Here is a 21,756-nt window from a genome sequence, read left to right as displayed (position 1 = left end):
GCAATAATAAACTACTTAACAACACAGAAAGCATCTTCTCTGATTACTGCATCTCTCTCTCTCTCTCTCTCTCTCACACACACACACACACACACACACACATATATATGAAGAAATATTTCTAAAACCAACATTGATCCGAGCTGAATATTTTTCATAAAAACAAAGCTTCAATACATCTTTATAAAAAACAGACAAGAAGTAAAAATTTACAACTCTAAAGCATAAATAATAAATACTGCATATCAATACTTGTTTGTACGCTAGTGTGACCAAGAAATATAACCTCCGAGCAAGTCAAAGATATACAGGAAAGTATAGAAATAAAATAAGTAAGTATGTTCTGTTGGATGTGTATGAACAGTGTGCATGAAAGACAAGGCACAAGTGAGCTGAGAGAAAAATAGGTTAAAGAAAAGCTGTATTGGTATGGACATCTGATCTGTATGAAGAATGACATTTGGGTGAATCAGGCTCAAGCAATCCAAGTTGAAAGAGTTTAAGGAAAAAGAAATTATAAGAAGAAATGATGAAAGTTTATCTCAAGATATTCAGTCTTATAAAAGAAGTGACAGATGATTGCAACAAATAGTGTATCACTGAATTGGGACAGACCTGGTTAATTCATGCCAGAATAAAACAATATTTCTGACTGAAAATGCATGGATGATGGTATTTCAGCTGAAAATGTGAATCTAAGTATTGTAATGCATTCAATTTGGCCTTCTATTGTTAATATTTAATTAAAGAAAAAATTTTTTAAATACTTTAATAGTGTACAAAAATATTTATTTCAATATAAAAATAACTATAATTAAATATTCAGATTATTTTCTTCTTTTAAGTTGATAAGGTTCATTTCTTCTAAGTAGGGTCTCTTCAGGATCTGTGATCGACGGATTATCATATATAGTTGAAATAAATGGAATATCACAGTCATATTCTTCTCGTTTGCTCATATACCATTGTTTTTTAGACAGTTGTGACTTACGAAACCTGAAAAAGAACAAAAGCAAAATTGTGTAATAGGGAAAAATTACTAAAGATGCAACATACACAAAGAACTTTCAGTTAACAATCAATAATTATATGCTGAATAGTAAACAAGAAGTTTAGAAAATAATAAAGATTGCAAATTGATGCATTCTTCTTTAAATGATTTCATTTTACAGTCTGATCCTGAAAAATACCTACTGCATCCTTAAATAAAGCTGATGGAAGGAACAGAGATAGTAATGTGCTGAACTAAATAGATTACAGTACATTATATCACTCCTCCAAGCTCAAATTCCACAGAAGCCAACATTTACTTTGCATATTTTGGGGATCGGCAAAATATGTACCAGCAATGTAGCAGAGTTGATGCAATTAATTTTACATTTCCCTAAAATACTAATCTTGTAACTTAAGTAAAATAAATTATTTACTAAATTTAATTATTAATTAGAGACCCAAACATAGCACCTTTCTTTGCTACATTTGACATGTGTTTTCTTTTTTCAACTTTGCCTTTAAATCTCTTCTTCCATCTACATTGTAGCATGCACTGCTTCAACTCCACCATTCATGATCTCAACATGTCTTATATCTATTCACTATTTAATTTGATCTGGATATGATTTCAGACAAAAAAACCAAGAAGCATATTTCTCAGAACCAGTGAAGAAGTGAAACTCTTTAACATACCCAATACCAGACTTGTTGTAGGGATTTTTCCCAAAATTCTCAAGGGCTTCTGCCATTCCAGAAGAAGTGGTTCCAAGTCCTTCGCCTTCTTTCCAGCCAAGCTGTTCCATTATTTTACGTCCAAAACCTCTTGTATGTTTTTCAAATTTACCAATTTTTAAATCAACACGGTCTTTATAGCCTGTATCTTCAGAAAGTCTATTTTTCTGTCTCATGGCTATGAAGTCTCGCCCATCCATGTCCTCAGAGCCTGGTTCATAATAACCACGCATGTCAACATCCCAGTCATCAGCAGTTTGTTCATCAAAATCTAAAATCAAATTGAATACAAAATTTCAAAGATTTTGAAAATTATGACAAAAATATTTCATAAAATATATCCTGATAAATGCTTCTCTAAATAAATAAAAACTTCTCTTATGCAATATCTGATATGTTCTTTATCAGTAAACAACTAGAATAAAATAAAATAGATGGGTATTTTAAATGATGAAAACAATGCCACAAAACAATGATATAAATATACAAATATATATATATATATATATATATATATATATTTAATTATTTATATTCTCCCTCTTATCTGTCACAGACTTACTCTTTCTCACTCCTATGTTTTTGTCTTTCTCCTGATGGTGGGCTGATATCTGAAACATTAAGGCATTTTCCCTTTCCATTAAAACTTTAATCTAATATCATATTTGTTAAACAATGTCCCTACTTTGTTGTCTTTTTTTATAGTTCAGCACGTAAAAAGCACCAACCAACCATGGCCGTTGCCAGCCTCCCCTGGCACCTGTGCCGGTGGCACGTAAAAAGCACCCACTACACTCACAGAGTGGTTGGCGTTAGGAAGGGCATCCAGCCATAGAAACAGTCAGATCAGACTGGAGCCTGGTGCAGCCTCCTGGCTTCACAGACCCTGGTCAAACCGTCTAACCCATGCTAGTATGGAAAACGGACGTTAAACGATGATGATGATGATATATATATATATATATATATAATTAATCAATATAGGGTGGCAAGGAAAATTTTGTAGAATTTTATTGCCACCAGCGGCCCAGTGGGAAAAAATTAAATAGTCATAGACCATTTTTAAGTTCAACATTAACAATTAAGGAACGGCCATAATAGGCCATTCACCTATTTAATTTTCTCCTGTTTACGGAATTAATCTTTATTTGCGGTAGAAGCTTTGGCTGTTATTTCTAGTGGGTGAATGGCCTATTATGGCCGTTCCTTAATTGTTAATGTTGAACTTAAAAATGGTCTATGACTATTTAATTTTTTCCCACTGGGCCGCTGGTGGCAATAAAATTCTACAAAATTTTCCTTGCCACCCTATATTGATTAATTATGAATTTTTTGGTTAATTCCGTAATGGAATCGACGGCTGATATTTATTTGCTGCCGATAAATTTGGCGCGAGTGCGACGATTTGAAAATTTTAGGTCAGATATTGCCTTGGCAAGATTGGGTATGCCTCGTGTAAATATCTGTTCCGACTTGAGCTATTTCTTGCTGAAGAATCCGAGGGCTTATGGAAGGTTGGCTTGATTTAATTTAATCAGGTTAGTTTACCATTAACAGCGGATGAAACGGTATACCGTACAAGAAATTACAGGGTAAATGTTTTTTTAATTTTCTCCTGTTTACGGAATTAATCTTTATTTGCGGTAGAAGCTTTGGCTGTTATTTCTAGTGGGTGAATGGCCTATTATGGCCGTTCCTTAATTGTTAATGTTGAACTTAAAAATGGTCTATGACTATTTAATTTTTTCCCACTGGGCCGCTGGTGGCAATAAAATTCTACAAAATTTTCCTTGCCACACTATATTGATTAATTATGAATTTTTTGGTTAATTCCGTAATGGAATCGACGGCTGATATTTATTTGCTGCCGATAAATTTGGCGCGAGTGCGACGATTTGAAAATTTTAGGTCAGATATTGCCTTGGCAAGATTGGGTATGCCTCGTGTAAATATCTGTTCCGACTTGAGCTATTTCTTGCTGAAGAATCCGAGGGCTTATGGAAGGTTGGCTTGATTTAATTTAATCAGGTTAGTTTACCATTAAACAGCGGATGAAACGGTATACCGTACAAGAAATTACAAGGTAAATGTTTTTTTAATTTTCTCCTGTTTACGGAATTAATCTTTATTTGCGGTAGAAGCTTTGGCTGTTATTTCTAGTGGGTGAATGGCCTATTATGGCCGTTCCTTAATTGTTAATATATATATATATATATATATATATATATATATATATAATTTCACACACCTTATATGCATATATCTGTGTATGTGTGCATGACTGTAAATACACAGATATGTAGATATGCATGTGTGTTACTACATATGTATGTAAATAACAGTTTCATAGAAAGAGAAAGTATCTTAACATTTCAGGTATCAGCCCTTCAGCAGAAGAAAGAGAAAAAGCATAGTGGGAGTAAGAAAGAGGAAAAGTTGGTGAGAGAGAGAATATATGTATATCGCATTTAGTGGTCATATTTCCATCGTTTAAACTACATTACCTCACTTCTGTTTTTGCTACTTATTAACTATATACATATCTTTTAAGTTGTTTACTTATGCATGTAAGTATTATTCATTGTATATTAAATATTATCATCATCAGTTTTTCCATGAATGAATCAATTCAGCCACTCATCACCCATATTCTTGTCTACTCTAGGCACAAGGCCCAAAATTTTGGGGGAAGGGGCCAGTCGATGAGATCAACTCTAGTATGCAACTGGTACTTAATTTATTGATTCCAAAAGGATGAAACGCAAAGTTGACCTCTGCAAAATTTGAACTCAGAATGTAAAGACAGACAAAATACTGCTAAGTATTTCACCCAGCATGCTAATGTTTCTGCCAGCTCACTGCCTTAATCACCCATATGGAGTACCCATGACCACACACACACTAACAACTAATTCCAGATCTTCCCCTCTAAAGTTATTAACTCTCAATCCATGTTTTCCTTGCAGTCATCAAATTGCATCTACTGAAAAGAAATATCAGCCACATCGATCTCACAAGTCTAGAAGGACAACAAACGTAATGTTCACAGCCCCTTTTGACAGGCCAATACTTAATGAAACGAGCCAAAACATTTTAATTAATTAAAATTACACTGATAAGGAAGAGAAAAATAACCGTTAGCTTAATTATTAATTCTAGACAAGAAAGTCACGGGGAGACAACTTTGAAATCTAAATAAATATTGCACGGAGACATGCAGCTGGATGCAAGTTTAAGCTTGGTAAGTATGTTTTGGCTCATTACATTAAGTAGTGACCTATCAGAAGGGACTGTACCCATTACATTTGTAGCCCTTCTAGTCTTGTAAGATGAATGTGGCCAATATTTCTTTTCAACAGCTATAATTTGATCGCTGCTGCGAAAATACAGAAAGGGAGTGAATACCCATAGAGTAGACACTGTGGAATTAGTTGTTAGTGTGTTTGGTCACGGGTAGTCAACAATAAGGGTGATGAGAGGCTGAGTTAATTCATTCATGGAAATCTACATGAAAATTGATGATGACAACATTTAATACACAATACTTATACATATATATATATACATATATATGTGTGTGTGTGTGTGTGTGTGTGTGTGTGTGTGTGTGTGTGTCTGTGTGTGTGTGTCTGTGTGTGTGTGTGTGTGTATATATATATATATATATATACAGAGATGTACTTGCATAGCGAGTGACTTGATCTGAGATCGTGTGCTGGAACGAAAACAATTGCAGTGTGGAAGGTGTTTATAAGCCATTTAAGAAACACAAAAACAGTTATATATAAGTAAACAACTTAAAAGATAGATGCATAGTTAATAAGTAACAAAAAAGTGTATTTTAAATGAAAACAATATCACTAAATGCAGTCATATATACATATACTTTATCTCTATTTATCTATCTATCTATTTCTCTCTCTCTCTCTCTCTCTCTCTTTCTCACCAACTATTCTTCTTTCTCACTTCCACTACGTTTTTTTCTCTTTCTTCTGATGAAAGGCTAATGCCTGAACTGTTAAGATACTTCCTCTTTCCATTAAACTGTTATTTATATACGTATGTAGTAACACACATTCATATCTACATATTTGCATAGTTACTGTCATGCACACACACACACACATATAGTATATGAGTGTGTTTTGTATAAATACAATGAACAATAAAAAAAAAAAGACAACACAAGAGGGACAAGGTTCAACAAATACGTCATTAGATTAAAGTTTTAATGGAAAAGGACATCAGCCCTCCATCAGAAAGAAGAAAGTGAAAAATATAAAAGGAGTGAGACAGAGTAAAAATCAGTGAGAGAAATTATATATTGCATGGGGACAAGCAGTTGGATGTGAGTTTAATCTTGGCAAGTATAGTCACCAACTCCTTCCACACTTTGCAAGGAAAGCTAAAAGGTATTGGTTGCAAATCTGCCTACTTAGTTCTACACCATATTGGGCACTAATCAATACCTTCAGAATGGCACTTTTTTCTCAATTATATTCATAACAAGACATTCTAAAACTCCTATGTATGAATCAGAGTTACTGCCTCTAAACTGTTTATTAATATCATACTTATAGGTTCCTATAAGAATGATATTGCATTTCGGCAAGGGTGTTGAAGTAAATCTATATTCTTTGCCAGCAGCTTCAGCAGCGAACTACATTCACCTCCTGGCTTTAAAGATTGTATTTAATTCAGCTGACTCCAATGTTGTGCTACATTATCAATCAACCAAGAATATTCGTAGAATTATTTACTATCCTTCAGTTATTCTATATTTTCAGTGAGCTTTTACTTGGGTTTATCATGAAATATTGCAATTCCGTTAAAGTTTATAATCAATATCATTATGGTGCTCTCTCTCTCTCTCTCTCTCTCTCTCTCTCTCTCTCTCTCTCTCTCTCTCTCTCTCTCTCTCTATCTATCTATCTATCTCTTTCTTTCTCTCCCTAAACTGATTTACATAGGTTAGCCAATATTTGAACAATGTGTCCTTACTAAGCTGAGACCCTATTCAAATTCAAGAAGATGCTAAGTAATACCAATAAATTTGGGATACCCTTTGCCATACAAAGAATAAAATATGGCCTTCAAGCTATTGCCCTTTGAGCTAAAAGGGCAATAGCTTAAAGGCCCCATTTTATTCTATGCCCAATTGCCCAAATGTGTATAGTTATATTTCCTACATTAACTGACAAAGGCCTTTCATATCTAACTGCTTTCTCAACTCACTGCAGTTCTACACTGGTCAACCTAGATATTCAAAAAAGCCTAATGAGTATCTGCATCTTTTGCTTCTTATAGTTTTTCTTTTCCTCTTGATTTTATTGCAAATTTCTTCAATATTATATAATGAGAGATAGAACATCAAACATTCCCAAGAACATCTAGTCCTGAACTCTTCAGGGCTTAGGATAAAGAGAAGAAACTGAGAGTAGGGTTCACATTTCCAAGCTTTCAGTACATTTCTAAGCTTTCAGTATCCATATGCATAAACTGAGTCATTATCATGAATTATACATCCACCCTTAATATTTTTATTGCTCAACAAAACCACTGAGTTTGGTATACTGCCTTCTTTAACAAATAAATGCAACATAAATTGTTTTGATTTTAGTTTAGAGCTTCTCTTGCAGTTATTTTCACTAAAGATGAGTAAAATACAGAGAGATAGATGTAATGAGGCTTTTTTTTTACAAAGCTTATGAATATATAGTGTATTTACTGTATTGAAGCATGATAACTAAATAATAATGAAATTATTGTATACAGTCCTCAGGTGCACCACAACTTGTCAAAAGTGCATATAAAGCATATGCAGTAATGTACAAATGTCTGGAAAGTGAACAGTGTATGAGTCAGATACATGCTTGCATGTGTATGGAGGGGAGAAAATCGGGTGCAGTGTTGGCGAATCTCAGGAAGCATGGAAGTTTTGAATGATGCAGTGCTCCGACAACTAACAACTGATGCCGTGAAAAAATGTTTCCGAAAGTCATGGGAGCTGTGCTGTTTTCTGACTTTGTAAACATGTCCACGGGTGTTAGACAGGTGGAGTTTGAAAAGGTGCTAAAATTAAATTTACAATCAATAAATATATATATATATATGTATGAGTTATAACATAATTATGAAGACTGTGTGGTGTCCATGAACAAAGTATACCACTCTACATACTTCGATTTATCTAATGGTAAAATAGATAGTAAATCCATTCCATAATAGAACAGGTAATAAACATCAAGTCATAAAAATATCTACTCTAATAGTGTGTGCATTTTTTTGTTTTTGCATACCTATGCAGGTGTTTATAAAATCAGTGATGCACATTCTTCTTCTTAATATTATTATTAAAATTATATATTTTTGCTCTAAGGTGGCAAGCTGGCAAAATTGTTAGCACATCAGGTAAAATACTTAGTGACATTTCATTCATTGTTACATTCCAAGTTCAAAATCTGCCAAGGTCAACTTTGCCTTTCAATCTTTCAAGGTCAATAGAATAAGAACCTGTTCAACACTGGGGTCAATGTAATTGATTTATCCCCACCCTCCGAACTTGCTGGCCTTGTGCCAAAATTTGAAATCATTACAGTAGTGAGCTGGCAGAATTGTTAGCATGTCAGGCAAAATGCTTAGCAGCATTTCTTACATCTTTACATTCTGAGTTCAAATTCCACTGAGGTTGATTTTGCCTTCCATCCTTTTGGAGTTGATAAATTAAGTACCAATGGAACACTGGGTCAATGTAATTGACTAGCCCTCTCCCCCCAAAATTATAGGCCTTGTGCCTTTAGTAGAAAGGATTATTATTATTATTATATATAGTATTTTATAAACAAGTTGAATAACTGGGGAAGAAAAAGAAGTAAACTTATATTTATATTGCAAGGAAAATATGAAATAAAAAAATCTTGCCCTTACCACCTTCCTCTTGTTGCCAATACTGAGCATCAGTGTAAAAGACCAAACCACTACCACCTTTCTCCCATTTCAGTTCAATATCATCTTCAAACAATCGTTCTTTGTTTCGTTCTTGGCCACTTGGATCATCATGCAATGCTTCATGGCGTTCCCACTCTTCACAATAATCAGCATCTTCTTCAGAATAATCAGAACCACGATCAAACTCAATCATTTTTTCTTCAATATTCAAAGCCATTTTTCTCTTCATTTCAGCGATATTTTGTTTTCTCCTGGCTTTTTCCTCCATTTTCAACCGCCTTTTTTCTGAAACATCAGTTTTTTGTGATATTTTAACATCATTTTTCTCCAATTTATCACAAACTATCCTACCATTTGAGTGTGGAGGGTGGATCTGAATTTTATGAGAGCTATGAGGGTTTGCACCAAAATGAAGATTCTCAGAGGTAGTTAAAGAAATGTCAGTACCATTTTCTCTGCTTTCATTATTAGCAGATACACCTAAATGACAGCTGGTGCTAGCATCAATATTTGCATCAGTTCTTAGACTATCATTACAACTTCTACTACTATCATCATCAACAGTAGTATTAGTTGTAGTAGTAGTTGCTTCATTTGTATTTTCTTTTTGTCTTTTACTAAATTGATTTTTTATAAGATTTAATTTCCTTTTGGAAAGATTTTTCTGAAAATTTTCATTTCTTGAGCCTGTTTCAAGAGTGTTACCAGAACTAGGAAGACACTGTATATCATAGTCACATGGAACACGTCCATATATGTTGTTATAAGTTACTTTAGGAAATTCAAGTTGCAATTTACTGATAATCCTTGGTGGTAATTTGCATTGATTGATTAATTCTAAGAAAACATAAGTTGGAGTGCCTACATTTCCTTTTGGCATAACAGTAGGTGCATGGAGTTCAGGAAGGTTTTCAAGGTCAGTCTTTGTAAATACTTCGCGATCTTCAGGAATTTGAGTTTGTTCCTCTCTGGTTTTGTATGGAATCTGGTCTGAAAATACCAAAAGAATAAGTCTTTGTATAATACAAGGATCCAAAGGTTAGAAAGAAAGATATTACATTCAATTTTCATAGATTCTTAATGAAAAAGAACTCTTTATTCAGTTAAAATTAGTTTTATCTGTACTTTCATTTTGTATTTTATTAATTCACTATTCATCCTGCCACATGAGGGTAAAAAATAATTTTCAAAACAGTCAAACACAAAGGAGACATTATATGACAATCTCAAGGTTTTGTATGTGGGTCAACATAATAACCAGCCAGGCTGGACATTAAAAAAACTCTACTACACATACACACATATAGCACATTTTAAGGTTAGATACTCTCACTATGCATATATCATGCATTTTTACAGATCATGGGAGAACATCTACAGTCATTAAATCTTGACTACAAACACAATCAAATTTCTTCTAGCTGATCTGATTTCAGGACATCAATTGTACTTGATCAGTCTCTGGATGAGTGAATTGAGACAACATCAAGAGTTAAGTAGCCATATCAGAAATATAAAGAAGAACCTCTATGAGTTAGCTGTTGAATACCTTATTTCATCATTTGCTCAAGTAGCATATTAATTTTATACAGAGCAGTGGATATGTCTGTTTAATAGTGTGCCATAATAAATACAATAGTATTTCATTTTCTTCTTCTCAGTTCTAAATTCAAATCTTGCCAGAAACCACTTTCTCATTAATGTACTGATGTCAGGTAAATTATCTACACTGCTTCTCCTATAGAAATTGGTTTCATATCTATGTACACAACCAATATTCTAATTCATCATCATCATCGTTTAACGTCCGCTTTCCATGCTAGCATGGGTTGGACGATTTTGACTGAGGGCTGGCGAACCAGATGGCTGCACCAGGCTCCAATCTTGATTTGGCAGAGTTTCTACAGCTGGATGCCCTTCCTCAAGATGAAAAGCTGATAGTTAAACAATAAGTAATGTAACTGTAATTTTTATTCAACATAAATCAACTATTTATTTTTCAAGCTAAAAACTAATGCAATCTTTTTCTAACGTATTAAGATCTTTGCCTCTAACACCCAGGTACTTTCATTTCACTTCATAGTTTCTAAACTTACCTTGAGACTGACAAGAGAAACGTATTTTTCTGATATGACACTGTGACTTCATTGATTCGCCTTTTTCATTAATCCAATGACGTTCATTATAGTCAAAAAGGTCCTCAAATCTTGCTTCAGGAACACGAATTACACAGCAGCATGAGGAAAGAGATTTATTATCTAAAAACAAAAAAAAGTGGTTTTTCAAACAAAACATCGCTTAAGCATAACAATCTCTGTATATTTGCTTCGTAAATCTATTTATAGCTGGTAAAATAACACCTGAAAAGAAGTTGGAAATCTCAACATAAAACAGAAGGATACTCTAAACAAGGCCATGATTATCAAAGAAGAGAAGGATATATTTAAATGCTAATTTGTCATAAGACAAGATAATTATGAATTATTATAATGCTACTAAGGATTCAGGAATATGTAGAAGAAATATTCATAGGGATAACAACAATGATAACATATTTTTTCCTTTTACTTCCTACACACCAACAGAATATAGATTTCTTTTGATTCTATTGGAAGAATAAAGTAATAATGATTACACAGTACATGGTTTGTAGGTACAGCTTATCATTCAAACAACACCAATACTTTTGAAATGAAACAGCCATTTTGGATCATGCTTGGAATACATAGAGAGTAAAGTCTTTACAAGGCAGGAAGGACTACTGAGACATAAGATGTAGCCCTATGTTTTATAGGATATATATATATTAATAGCTACTGAAGTAAAGTTGAGATAAAAACATATAAAAGCTCCCTTTTAATTTTTGTTACATCTGAAGAGGAGAAGTATGAACCATACTCAATCAGATCATTCTTAGATGAGGAACTTAAAGAAAATATATTTATATCCATGTGTATTTAATCTACCTGTGAAATTAGTTCCATGAAGGCACTTATCAGCAGCTCGGAAGAGTTATCAAACCAATTGGTTTCACAACTCAACAAGATTTACTGACCCCCTCCCTCTCAAACTACCAATGAAGGCTATTTAAAAAAGGAACAAATATGTAAGTACAAATTCATTTACATATTGTTACAAGTTTGATAGTTGCAAACTATCAAAAAAAAAACCTTCATAGGCAAAATTTCACAGCGGGTCTAAATAAAGTTATGAGTTCATATATTTATTTAATGTCAATGTAGCTTGGTAAGAGAGAAAGACAAGCTCCAGTAAGCTGACTTGCTGGAAGTACACTAATGAAAAAAATCTTAGCGGAAACAGGTAGTACCATGTATGAAGCTTTATAGGTATTAAGAGCAAAGTCTTGACAGGTTGCAAAGTAACAAATTTGAGAAGACATGCAAGTATTGTCATTGAGAAGAAATTAGGAAAGCAATACTGACTAAAGGGAATGGGAATAAAACTGAAATGAGTAAATTTTGATTAGGACTAAGAGAGCTGGTTGTATGCTATAACAAAACATCTTTAACTTTTTTCAACAATACTTTTGCAGTAGTGTGTATGGTTGTAAGTAGCTATAAATATGCTGGTGCTGATTCTTATGTGATCCAGATAATAAATTATCTTTTAAATCAAAGTAGCAGTGAAGAAAGGATATTATAATGATACATTTCCATACAAACATATGAAACCAAAATTTAATCAGCAATAAAATAATAGATTCCAAAGAAACTAGATATGTTCTGCATCAGCAATAAAATTCAACAATTTGTGTAATGCATTAGCATGGCTGTGCAGTTAAGAAGTTTGTATCCTAATCACATAATTTCCTGTTCAGCCCTACTGTATCAAAGCTGAAGCAAGTTTCTTCTATTATAATCCCAGACCAACCAAAACATTACGAGTTGAGTTGACAGATGGAAGCTGGAAGAAATTCCATTAAAAAATGTGAATTGTATACATTCCCAAATTTCAAATCCCAACAAATATAAGGAAGAAACGATTATTTCCTTACTAATAACAGTCTGCAAGGGGAAGATGTGTATACATGTGTGTGGAAATGATATGTGTGTATGTGAGTGAGTAACCTTGTCTTGACATCACAGTGTTGTAAACAAGTATTACTGTCATAGAAGCAGTGTCATTTGTTTCTAGTTGCCTGTGAGATATATCTGACCATGAGTAAATATTACTTTGCTTGGGAAAAAGGTCAAGGTTATTGAAAGGAAGGGCACCTGGCAGAAGAAAATCTACTATTACAGATTCTGTCCAGCCCATGAAAGCATAGAAAAGTAGACATTAAAACAATACTGGCGATGATGAGTGTAATATGTTTTATGCCATGAAGAAGTATGTCTTGGACAGAGAGAGAGAGAGAGAGAAAGAGGTCTTATATCTAAGCTGCAAAAATGTGAATGGTCAACTGTCAATCAGCTGATTTTTGCTAAGTTGTAAGTTGAAAACATAAACAAAATAAAGGTAATCTTAAATTTTAACATGTGTATCCTAACTTTCATCCATTTTATTAGTCTTATGATTAGCAGTCTATATTAGTCATTTCTGTAGGTGGAAATTATTGATAAATGAAGAAGCAGAGGCATAAAATTAGAAACTCATAGTCAGAAATCTTGCAGTGTGGGCTCTATTTAATTTCATATTTCTAGTTCATTTTTAACTATTATACTTGGTGCTAATCAGTTTCATTCTTTTATTAGTTTTGAAAATTCATTTTTTAATGTGCATGAACAGGATTTTTTTCTTTTTCTGATCACAAATATTTGATATCAGTTTAGTTGTGTTTATATTCTGTAGGAGCAATCTTTTGTCTTAAATACATATATCTGCAGGACTGAAAGTGAAACTAATCAATCTGGGAAAATACAAAAATAGACTTGCATTTACTGAGTGAATGGAACAATACTTAAATGTCATTTATTAAATCATTTATTTACTAACCTATTAGTTTGTTTTTTTTAATATTTATTTATTAAAATAGTTAATTATTTTAATAGTAACACTTGTTTCAACTTTAAAGACAAAGTTGTTGAAGTATCTTCAGAAGGCCTACAAATAAAATAATAACCATACTGTCACAATTCTATAAACACGTTACAAATTGGTTATGTGAAGAATAATTTTAATAGGAAGGATTGCCAGAAAAATATACTAACCCCTAAACAACAATAATAATAATAATAATAATCCTTTCTACTAAAGGCACAATGCATGAAATTTTGTGGTAAAGGCTAATCAATTACATTGACCCCAGAGCTAAATTGGTACTTATTTGATCAACCCTGAAAGGATGAAAGGCAAAAATCAACCTAAGCATAATTTGAACTCAGAACATAAAGATGGATAAAATGTCACTTGGTATTTTTCCCATTGTGCTAACGATTCTGGGAGCTCTCCACCTTAATAATAATAATAAAAATCCTTTCTGCTATAGACACAAGACCTAAAAGTATGGAGGAGGAGGTTAGTCGATTACATCAACCACAGTGCATAACTGGTGCTTATTTCATTGACCCTGAGAGGATGAAAGGCAAAGTCAACCTTGGCAGAATTTGAACTCAAAATGTATGGATGGTCAAAATACTGCTAAGCACTTTGCCCAGGGTGCTAACGATTCTGACAGCTCACTGCCTTAATAATAGTAATAATAATAATAATAATAATAGTTTCAAATTTTGCCATGAGGACAGCAATTTTGGGTGAGAGGATAAGTCAATGACATCAATCCCAGTACTCAACTGGTACTTATTTTATTGACCCCCGAAAGGATGAAAGGCAAAGTTAACCTCAGAGAAATTTGAACTCAGAACATAAAGATGGACTAAATGCCATTAAACATTTTGACTGGCATGCTAACAATTCTGCCAGTTCGCCACCTTAACAATATTTGAAAAAAAAAAAAACACAACAACAACAATAATGATAATAATAATAAAATTGGAAGTATTCCTAAGAAATTACAAAAATAAATCTGAAAAGATTTAACCAAAGAGAATATCAAATTACTATATTTCCATTTAATAAGTGACTTTTTTAAGCATTTGTATATTTGTTCCACTTACTTGGGAAACCAAGTGACACTCTTTTATTTTAGGTACATATATTTCCAAGACTAAAAATGAAGCTAAAGAATCAATAGCACTGTGTAATTTTTTTTTTGTGTTATCATTACATTATTTTCTATTTGCTTCTATCTAGAAATCAAAGGAAATGATTATTATTCCCTTCAAACTTTGCCTTTGTGACCGGAATATCAATGTTTTGAAACTGACCAATTTTTTCCTATTACATTTCAGACAGACTCAGCACTGAGTTGCTGAAGCAGAATTTTCTAGAGCTTTCTAGAAGTTTCAAGAACTTTCTGAAAGTTTCAAGAATTTCTACAATGTTCTGGCAACCTAGATGGCAATATAAATGCAGGATTCATAAGCTCAAGAGTTCAGTTTACTTCTAGCTGTCCAAGTGGAGACAAGTTTGAAGGAAATATCTACCATTTTTCATACTTTCTAAGAGATAAGCAAATAGGAAATATCAGTTGCTACCCAAGGACAATAATCGTGTTACACAGTGTAATTTGTGTTAGAGACATATTATCTGCAGGACTAAAATAAAACTAAGCAACCTAGGGAAAATACAAAGTTAGAGTTGGTGGCAATCCTTAGGAGGAAGTATCTCATGTGTCAAATGAAAAACCACATGTTTTATCCATGTGTTCAACAATTTCCAGAAATTTTTAAAAAATTTTTTTAATACTTTTCCATGTGTTGGTGAGGCTGACATTGACTTTGATTTACACAAGATAGCTGAACTGTCAAACAAGCAATCAAACACATTCACTCACTCTCACAGACACATATGTGCATATACATCTTTTTTTATGCTTTTACAAATCACTTATGCTTATGTATGTGTGTGTGTATATATATATATATATATATATATATATATATATATATATATATATATATGCAGGCATCCCCAATGTTATGGCTACCTCTACCTCAGGTTACAGCATTTCATGCTTGCGGAAATTGTTAAGTATGATCATTAATTTTGGATACGGTCTGTAATTTCACCCTTACGGAAACTTAGATTGCCAGTTTTAAATTGTTAATAATTTAAAACTACACTTTCTTCTTAGCTCAATTGCCACTCACATGTTAGTTAAAAATCAAAGTATATATTTAACAATTTGCAAAACTATCATCACATTAAACACATGTATATATAATGTACATAATGTGACTATGTACACACACACACACATACATACATACATATGAATGTTGTGTATGTATGTGCGTGTTTCTATCATCAACATGAACACAACCACCAACATAATATATAGTACATAAGCAAATTCATTTCAAAGAAAAACATAGAACGTAGTATCCTAGTGTACTTTAAAAGTTGAATGAAATGTCATTGATGTTTGGTCTTTGAGGATTGACTTGAGACTAAGCCCCAACATCAATACAACACCACATCGCCTGCATTACCAGCCCACCATTCCTAACATTTAAACCAATGCAACCCACCAACTTTAGAATCCAACTGGCTACAACAGATATCAGCATGTATACCAACATTTGTGTGTATGAGTGCTAAAAATCCAAGTGTCTTTCAAGGATTACACAAATTTCACTCTAACTCTCATTTGCAATTCAAATAAGAAAGCATAGATAACTAAGAGCCTTTTCAGAATAGTTTACAAATGTTTTTGTCCTTCTGTAGAAAAGTATAGTGCCAGACATATTTATTTCCAACAAAGCATTGCTTCTTTTAGACAATGCACCAAGCCACCCAGTCAACTTAGATCAGTGCTACTCAATGTGGTGGTCCGCGGACCGGTGCCGGTCTGTGAGCCATCAGCTGCTGGTATGCAGCGAGTTTCCAGAAAAGAAAGAAACATTATAAAATGCTTATGTAATATTCTATTATTTCTTTACAAAATAAATATAAGAGTAAAAAATTGTCAACTTTTATAATATTCATTATATATATTGCTTCTGGTATAAATTAATATTACTAAGAAATATTACCGGTCCCTAGCACATTGAAAAAAAAACTGCCAATACGTCAGATAGTTTGAGAAGCACTGACTTAGATGACCTTTCTGATCATGAAAGAGTAGAATATTTCCTCAAGAATACTTCTTTGCTCCAGTAGAAAGATAAAGGTGTGGTAGCTAGCTTCAAGGCATATTTTATTAGAATTTTCAAACAATTTATGAAAGCAGTTGGCAGGGAGGATAAACTTACAGTTAGAAATTTCTGAGTTGGCACTAACAGAGAAAGGTCTTCAGGTTATTGCTGATAACGATTTTAATTGTGAACATAACATAAAAATTACAAGAGAAGTTTACAATAAGCTGAGTTCCTACATTGAGCTATACAAAGAGATGATGCACTTATATTTATGTATTTTTTTTAGTATGGATATTTGTGTAAGTATATGTATGCATGTTTATGTGCATATATGTATGTGATATACACATACTTACATACACAAATATACATACAAACATACACAAAAAATACATAAACATACGATTCAGCTGAAAAAAAAAAAAAAAGAAAATTTTACGGAAATTGCAGAACAAGTATTTCCAGTTTTGATATAACATCTCCGAAAGATCGCCAAATGATGTGTGTGTATCTATGCGTAAGTATATATATATGTGTGTGTGTGTGTGTGTGTGTGTGTGTGTGTGTGTGTGAGAGAGAGAGAGAGAGAGAGAATGGATCTTTTCGGTTTGAACGGCAGTTTTTACCATAATTTCTAGGTAACTAAAAAATTTTAAACTTCGTATACTGGTAGAATGTGTTTATAAAACATCTTTTTCTCTTGGCTTTATAGAGAAAATTCTATAGTTTGTAAGATATTTGTGGGATTTTTTTCTTCAATTTCAACCTATCAGTGACGTCTATTGAGTTAAAAAGCATTACGTGCCATATAAATTATGTCCCTCGTTTAAGAAACAGATTGGGTTTATTTACATTTGTGAAGAAAAATAGATACCCTTCCCCCACCCCTAACTAACCCTAAAACAGATTGAAATGCAATAGATCGATACTAGGGTCATAATTATGGGTGACAATTTCATGACACCGCTAGAAAAAAAACTGCCGTTCAAACCGAAAAGATCCACAGAGAGAGTCTGTATTCGACATTTCAGCTATCTCGTGGTAATGGAAAACAATGTCGGCATGTACAAGATTCCTCATAAGTCTACCAATACGGTACTGTTATCACCAAGTTACTCCCAATTGTGCAAACCTAAAAGCTAAAGGTATTTTCAGGGCCCTGTCGCAATTTTATTCTCACACGACGTCCACCAAGAATACGTCCTTTTCTAAGACAGTAGGGTGTTATATGAGGGAGATACGACGATTTTGCTATGTTTTGTTTTGTTTTATTTTTTCAGCTAATTAGTATTTGAGATCCATAAAAGTATGGGACGATTACATAACTAGAGACATCTAAAAGTTCATTAGATGTTTGGCATTCTTAAATCAACGCAGAACATTTTAGAATGACTAGATGAGAGAAATGTAAACACAAGAACAGTAACTCTTACTATTAAAAGCTGAAGTTGTCAAAATCTACCTAAATTACAAGTCCGCTGGTGAAAAGTGTACTGTAGACTTCAGCAAAATTAATGCTTTCTCTGAGAGTATTTTTTTAGCTTCTTTATAAACATAACTGATAAGAACTCATGTTTTCTATAAGAGCTAACATGGTTATATCAATTACTTTAAAACTGAAATAATCATAAAAGATGGCTGTAATTATCTTTAAAGCCCTATATTTATTTGGGGAAAAATTTGAAAAAGTGAAAGAGAAAGAGAGATTAATAAAGAGGGAGTCATGTAAAAATAATATTCTAAAAAATTAAATAAGTGCTTTCATAAATGGTAAAATACAATGTAAAATTTAAAACATAAACATGTTAGTGTTTACATCTAACCATGATTGTTAGGCAATTGTTTCTGCGGTAGTCTCTTCACTTCAGGACGATGACGATAATGAAAACAGTCAAAGCCATCGGTTTCAACAATAGAGGAAAAAAAGTTACGTAAGTCTTTCGAGTGATATTTTGCAGGGATGTTTCCAACCACCGCATGTATAACAGCCATTTTGCGAGTTCAGCTGACGTCATGAGGCTAACATGAATAATTCTAATTTTCGTATTGCAGAGCTGAAGATTCGAGTCGGACAAACTGGACATATGAACCAGTCTCTATATTAGTCAAAACCAATAAACTTCACATATACTAATGATAAGCCTTTAGTAAACTATGAAAGTCATGATGTCTAAATAATAATTGTGATAATATTTTTATGAATATCTTAGTATAGAGTCGTGTTGTTTTAGCATCAGCTATGAAGTAAAAACACCTAACTTGCTGTAAAACCAAATTAGGTGTTATGATGAAAATAAGTTTCATTCGAAATTGTACATTTTATGACCTAACATGAATGTTTTGTTATGCTAATATACATCAAATGCTTAACTAACCACATAGAACACTTACAGAGAAATGCTTGAATTCGAAAGTAAGGCTTTCAAAAATTCAGGACTATTGAAACCAATACAGTTTATGAAATGTACTTTCGTAAAAAAATGAGGTCCAGTTATCTTCATATATATTCAACTAAGTATTGTGTATTTATGCTCCCAACTATTGATAAAAACACTCACCTCCATGCTTATAATTCACGCTATTCTGTATACACACGCACACATTATTTACGTGTAAACTGCTGTTGATTTGCATTCACTCTGAAACTAGTGTTTACAAATACATTGAACATTTCCTTTTATCCCCTTTCGTCTCATCTCGAAAATAATAGTAATGGTTTTATATTTTATTTTAATTCTTTCTGTCACTTTGAAGTTTTGATGCCATCTCCCTATAGGGTGGTCTGAAAGTCCTGTCACCCCCAACCGAAAAGTAATAAGAATACTAGAGGAACAATATAATAATATCAAACACATGTACTAATGGCTTTAGTATATTCACTTTCATTGACACTGACACTGTCACACATCGAGAAAGTATGAATGCCATCATTTTCGTGGTACAAAATGATGCGGTGCCATGACCTGTGTCGTTTTACGAAGCTGTGCTTTGGAGATAATTGCAAAAGCTGCCGAAACAGCGTCCTTCGACTGTTGAGTATTCTGGTGTCGCTCTTGTTGAGTTCAAATGCCATCATAAACATATAAACATGATATTCGTTTTGCCTCTTGTTTAACTACAGCTAAGCCTTGTAGACTTAAAACATACCCACCGCCACAACCTCTCAACATATGGGAAAATATATTACAAATCTTTTCAAACTATCGATGGCCAGATAGCCGTCCAACAGTCATGGGCATTCACATTTTGGTACTACTTAAGAAGAGTGGTCCCGGTGCGCGTACTCGTGCATCCGCGCTAGCTAGTTGTGACTAGTCGATCCTACAACGACTACCTAGCGCACCGGGACCACTCTTCTTAAGTAGTACCCACATTTTCCTATGAAAGATCAGACCTAACTGATCCTGAGACACGATCATCTTACAACCAACCAGTTTCACAATTATAGTAGATACATATTTACGGCGTCACTTCCCAATGAATAGGAAAAGTAAATTTAATTACAGTAATCCCTTGCTTTATCGTTGTTTAACGCTTACATCGATTCCTAGGTGGTGGTGTTTTGCATTATAATAAATATACAGTAAAGTACTGTTTCTACTTCGCATATTTTTACCTATCGCCGGGGGTTTTTGGGACATAACACCCGCGATAGTCGAGGGATTACTGTAGTTCTTTAGCCCAAAGTCGGTCCTGATGTAGATTATATAATTAAAGACATTCCAGTCATAACCTTGTCATCATTTTCTCGGACATTGTATATCTTGGGCAATATTATCTAATGTTACCATTATGTATCAAAACAGAAAGGTATAAGATTGAAGGAAATTTTACTACTATTTCTAACTGGTCGAGTGCTTCGCAAAATAAAGTAGTTGTTTCGTTCAGCCCTAGGTCTGCCTTAATCGAGCTAGAATCATCAAAAGCATTCTAGCCATGACTACCTCGTCTTTTTCTTACGTATATGGAATACAGACCACTTTTAAAAAAAAACGTATTCCCCCACCCTTTTAAGCGATGGGAATGATTGAGAGAGACTTGGCTATTATTTGTTGCGAGTTGAGCAATCATATAAGTTCTCTCTCCCTAATATCAAGTATTATTATGAGTCATTACTATCTCACATTACATGCCAGTAGCCTTGACCAGTAGAATTGCAGTTTTGGGAACCACGCCTAAACTATGAGCAAGAGAAATACATTTAAGAATGAATTAAGAAATATGTTTAATAGCAATGATGCATACATATATACAGCCTTAATGGTCACAAGCTACTTTATGTTTGAGTTAATTACTTAAAGATATTGTTCTTGTTTGAACCTGGTAAAGTGATCGTTCTTTTTTTCTTTTTTTTTTTTTTTTTACTAGTTCTTAAATCGAAAATGAGAAAATTTAAAAAGGGACTTTTATTTATCGACGAAAATCTTTAACAGATTTAAATATGTAGTTTCCTCTCCATGCTACTTTATGTTTGGGTTATATATTCAAAGATATAGTTGCTTGAACTTGGTGAATCAATCGACCTTTATCTCATTTGATTAATTGTCTATAGCTAGTGTAGTGATGCTACAGTGTAGGGTTCGGCGCGCATGCGCAGAATGGGACTACTTCCGGGTGGCCACCGGAAGTCTTCCCCATGCGCATGTGCGGGAAAACATCTCTCGAGCCCGCGAACCTCAAATCGCTCTCTTCGGCTCAAGACAGCACTGCGATCGGTCACGGTTTTCCTGGCTCTGACAGCCACACACCAACTTCAACCAACTTCAACCAACCTCAACGACCAACACCAGCAGTATATCAGAGGCTGTCTATTCCCCCATCAGACAACGTACAACCATGAATCAATAAACCAAGTTGTCTGTTCACCTTTAACCTGAGTTTCGTCTGTTTGTTTTCTACAAGAATTTTTGTATGTGACTAG

The 21,756-nt window shown here is 33.5% G+C and overlaps 1 protein-coding gene across 3 annotated transcripts; it reads right to left on the bottom strand.

Moving 5' to 3' along the window:
* Window positions 1–772: 772 nt before the first annotated feature.
* On the bottom strand, window positions 773–19,497 carry LOC115213457 (G patch domain-containing protein 3). 3 transcript variants are annotated; one of them, XM_036503869.1, is made up of 5 exons: window positions 19,394–19,497; window positions 10,770–10,931; window positions 8,653–9,663; window positions 1,687–1,996; window positions 773–996 (listed from the first exon to the last, which is right to left on the bottom strand). In XM_036503869.1, the coding sequence occupies exons 1-5, from the start codon at window positions 19,467–19,469 to the stop codon at window positions 828–830; spliced, it is 1,728 nt and encodes a 575-aa protein (XP_036359762.1). In that variant the 5' UTR covers window positions 19,470–19,497; the 3' UTR covers window positions 773–827. The 3 variants fall into 3 exon arrangements, with proteins under 3 accessions (XP_036359762.1, XP_029638300.1, XP_036359763.1); XM_029782440.2 differs by lacking the exon at window positions 19,394–19,497 and adding an exon at window positions 18,659–18,867; XM_036503870.1 differs by lacking the exons at window positions 10,770–10,931; window positions 19,394–19,497 and adding an exon at window positions 18,659–18,868.
* Between the last annotated feature and the right edge of the window lie 2,259 nt (window positions 19,498–21,756).

The sequence above is a fragment of the Octopus sinensis genome, linkage group LG6 (assembly GCF_006345805.1).
Source record: "Octopus sinensis linkage group LG6, ASM634580v1, whole genome shotgun sequence".
NCBI lineage: Eukaryota > Metazoa > Mollusca > Cephalopoda > Octopoda > Octopodidae > Octopus > Octopus sinensis.
Note: the sequence above shows the minus strand (reverse complement) of the source record. Positions and strands in the feature narration are given on the sequence as shown.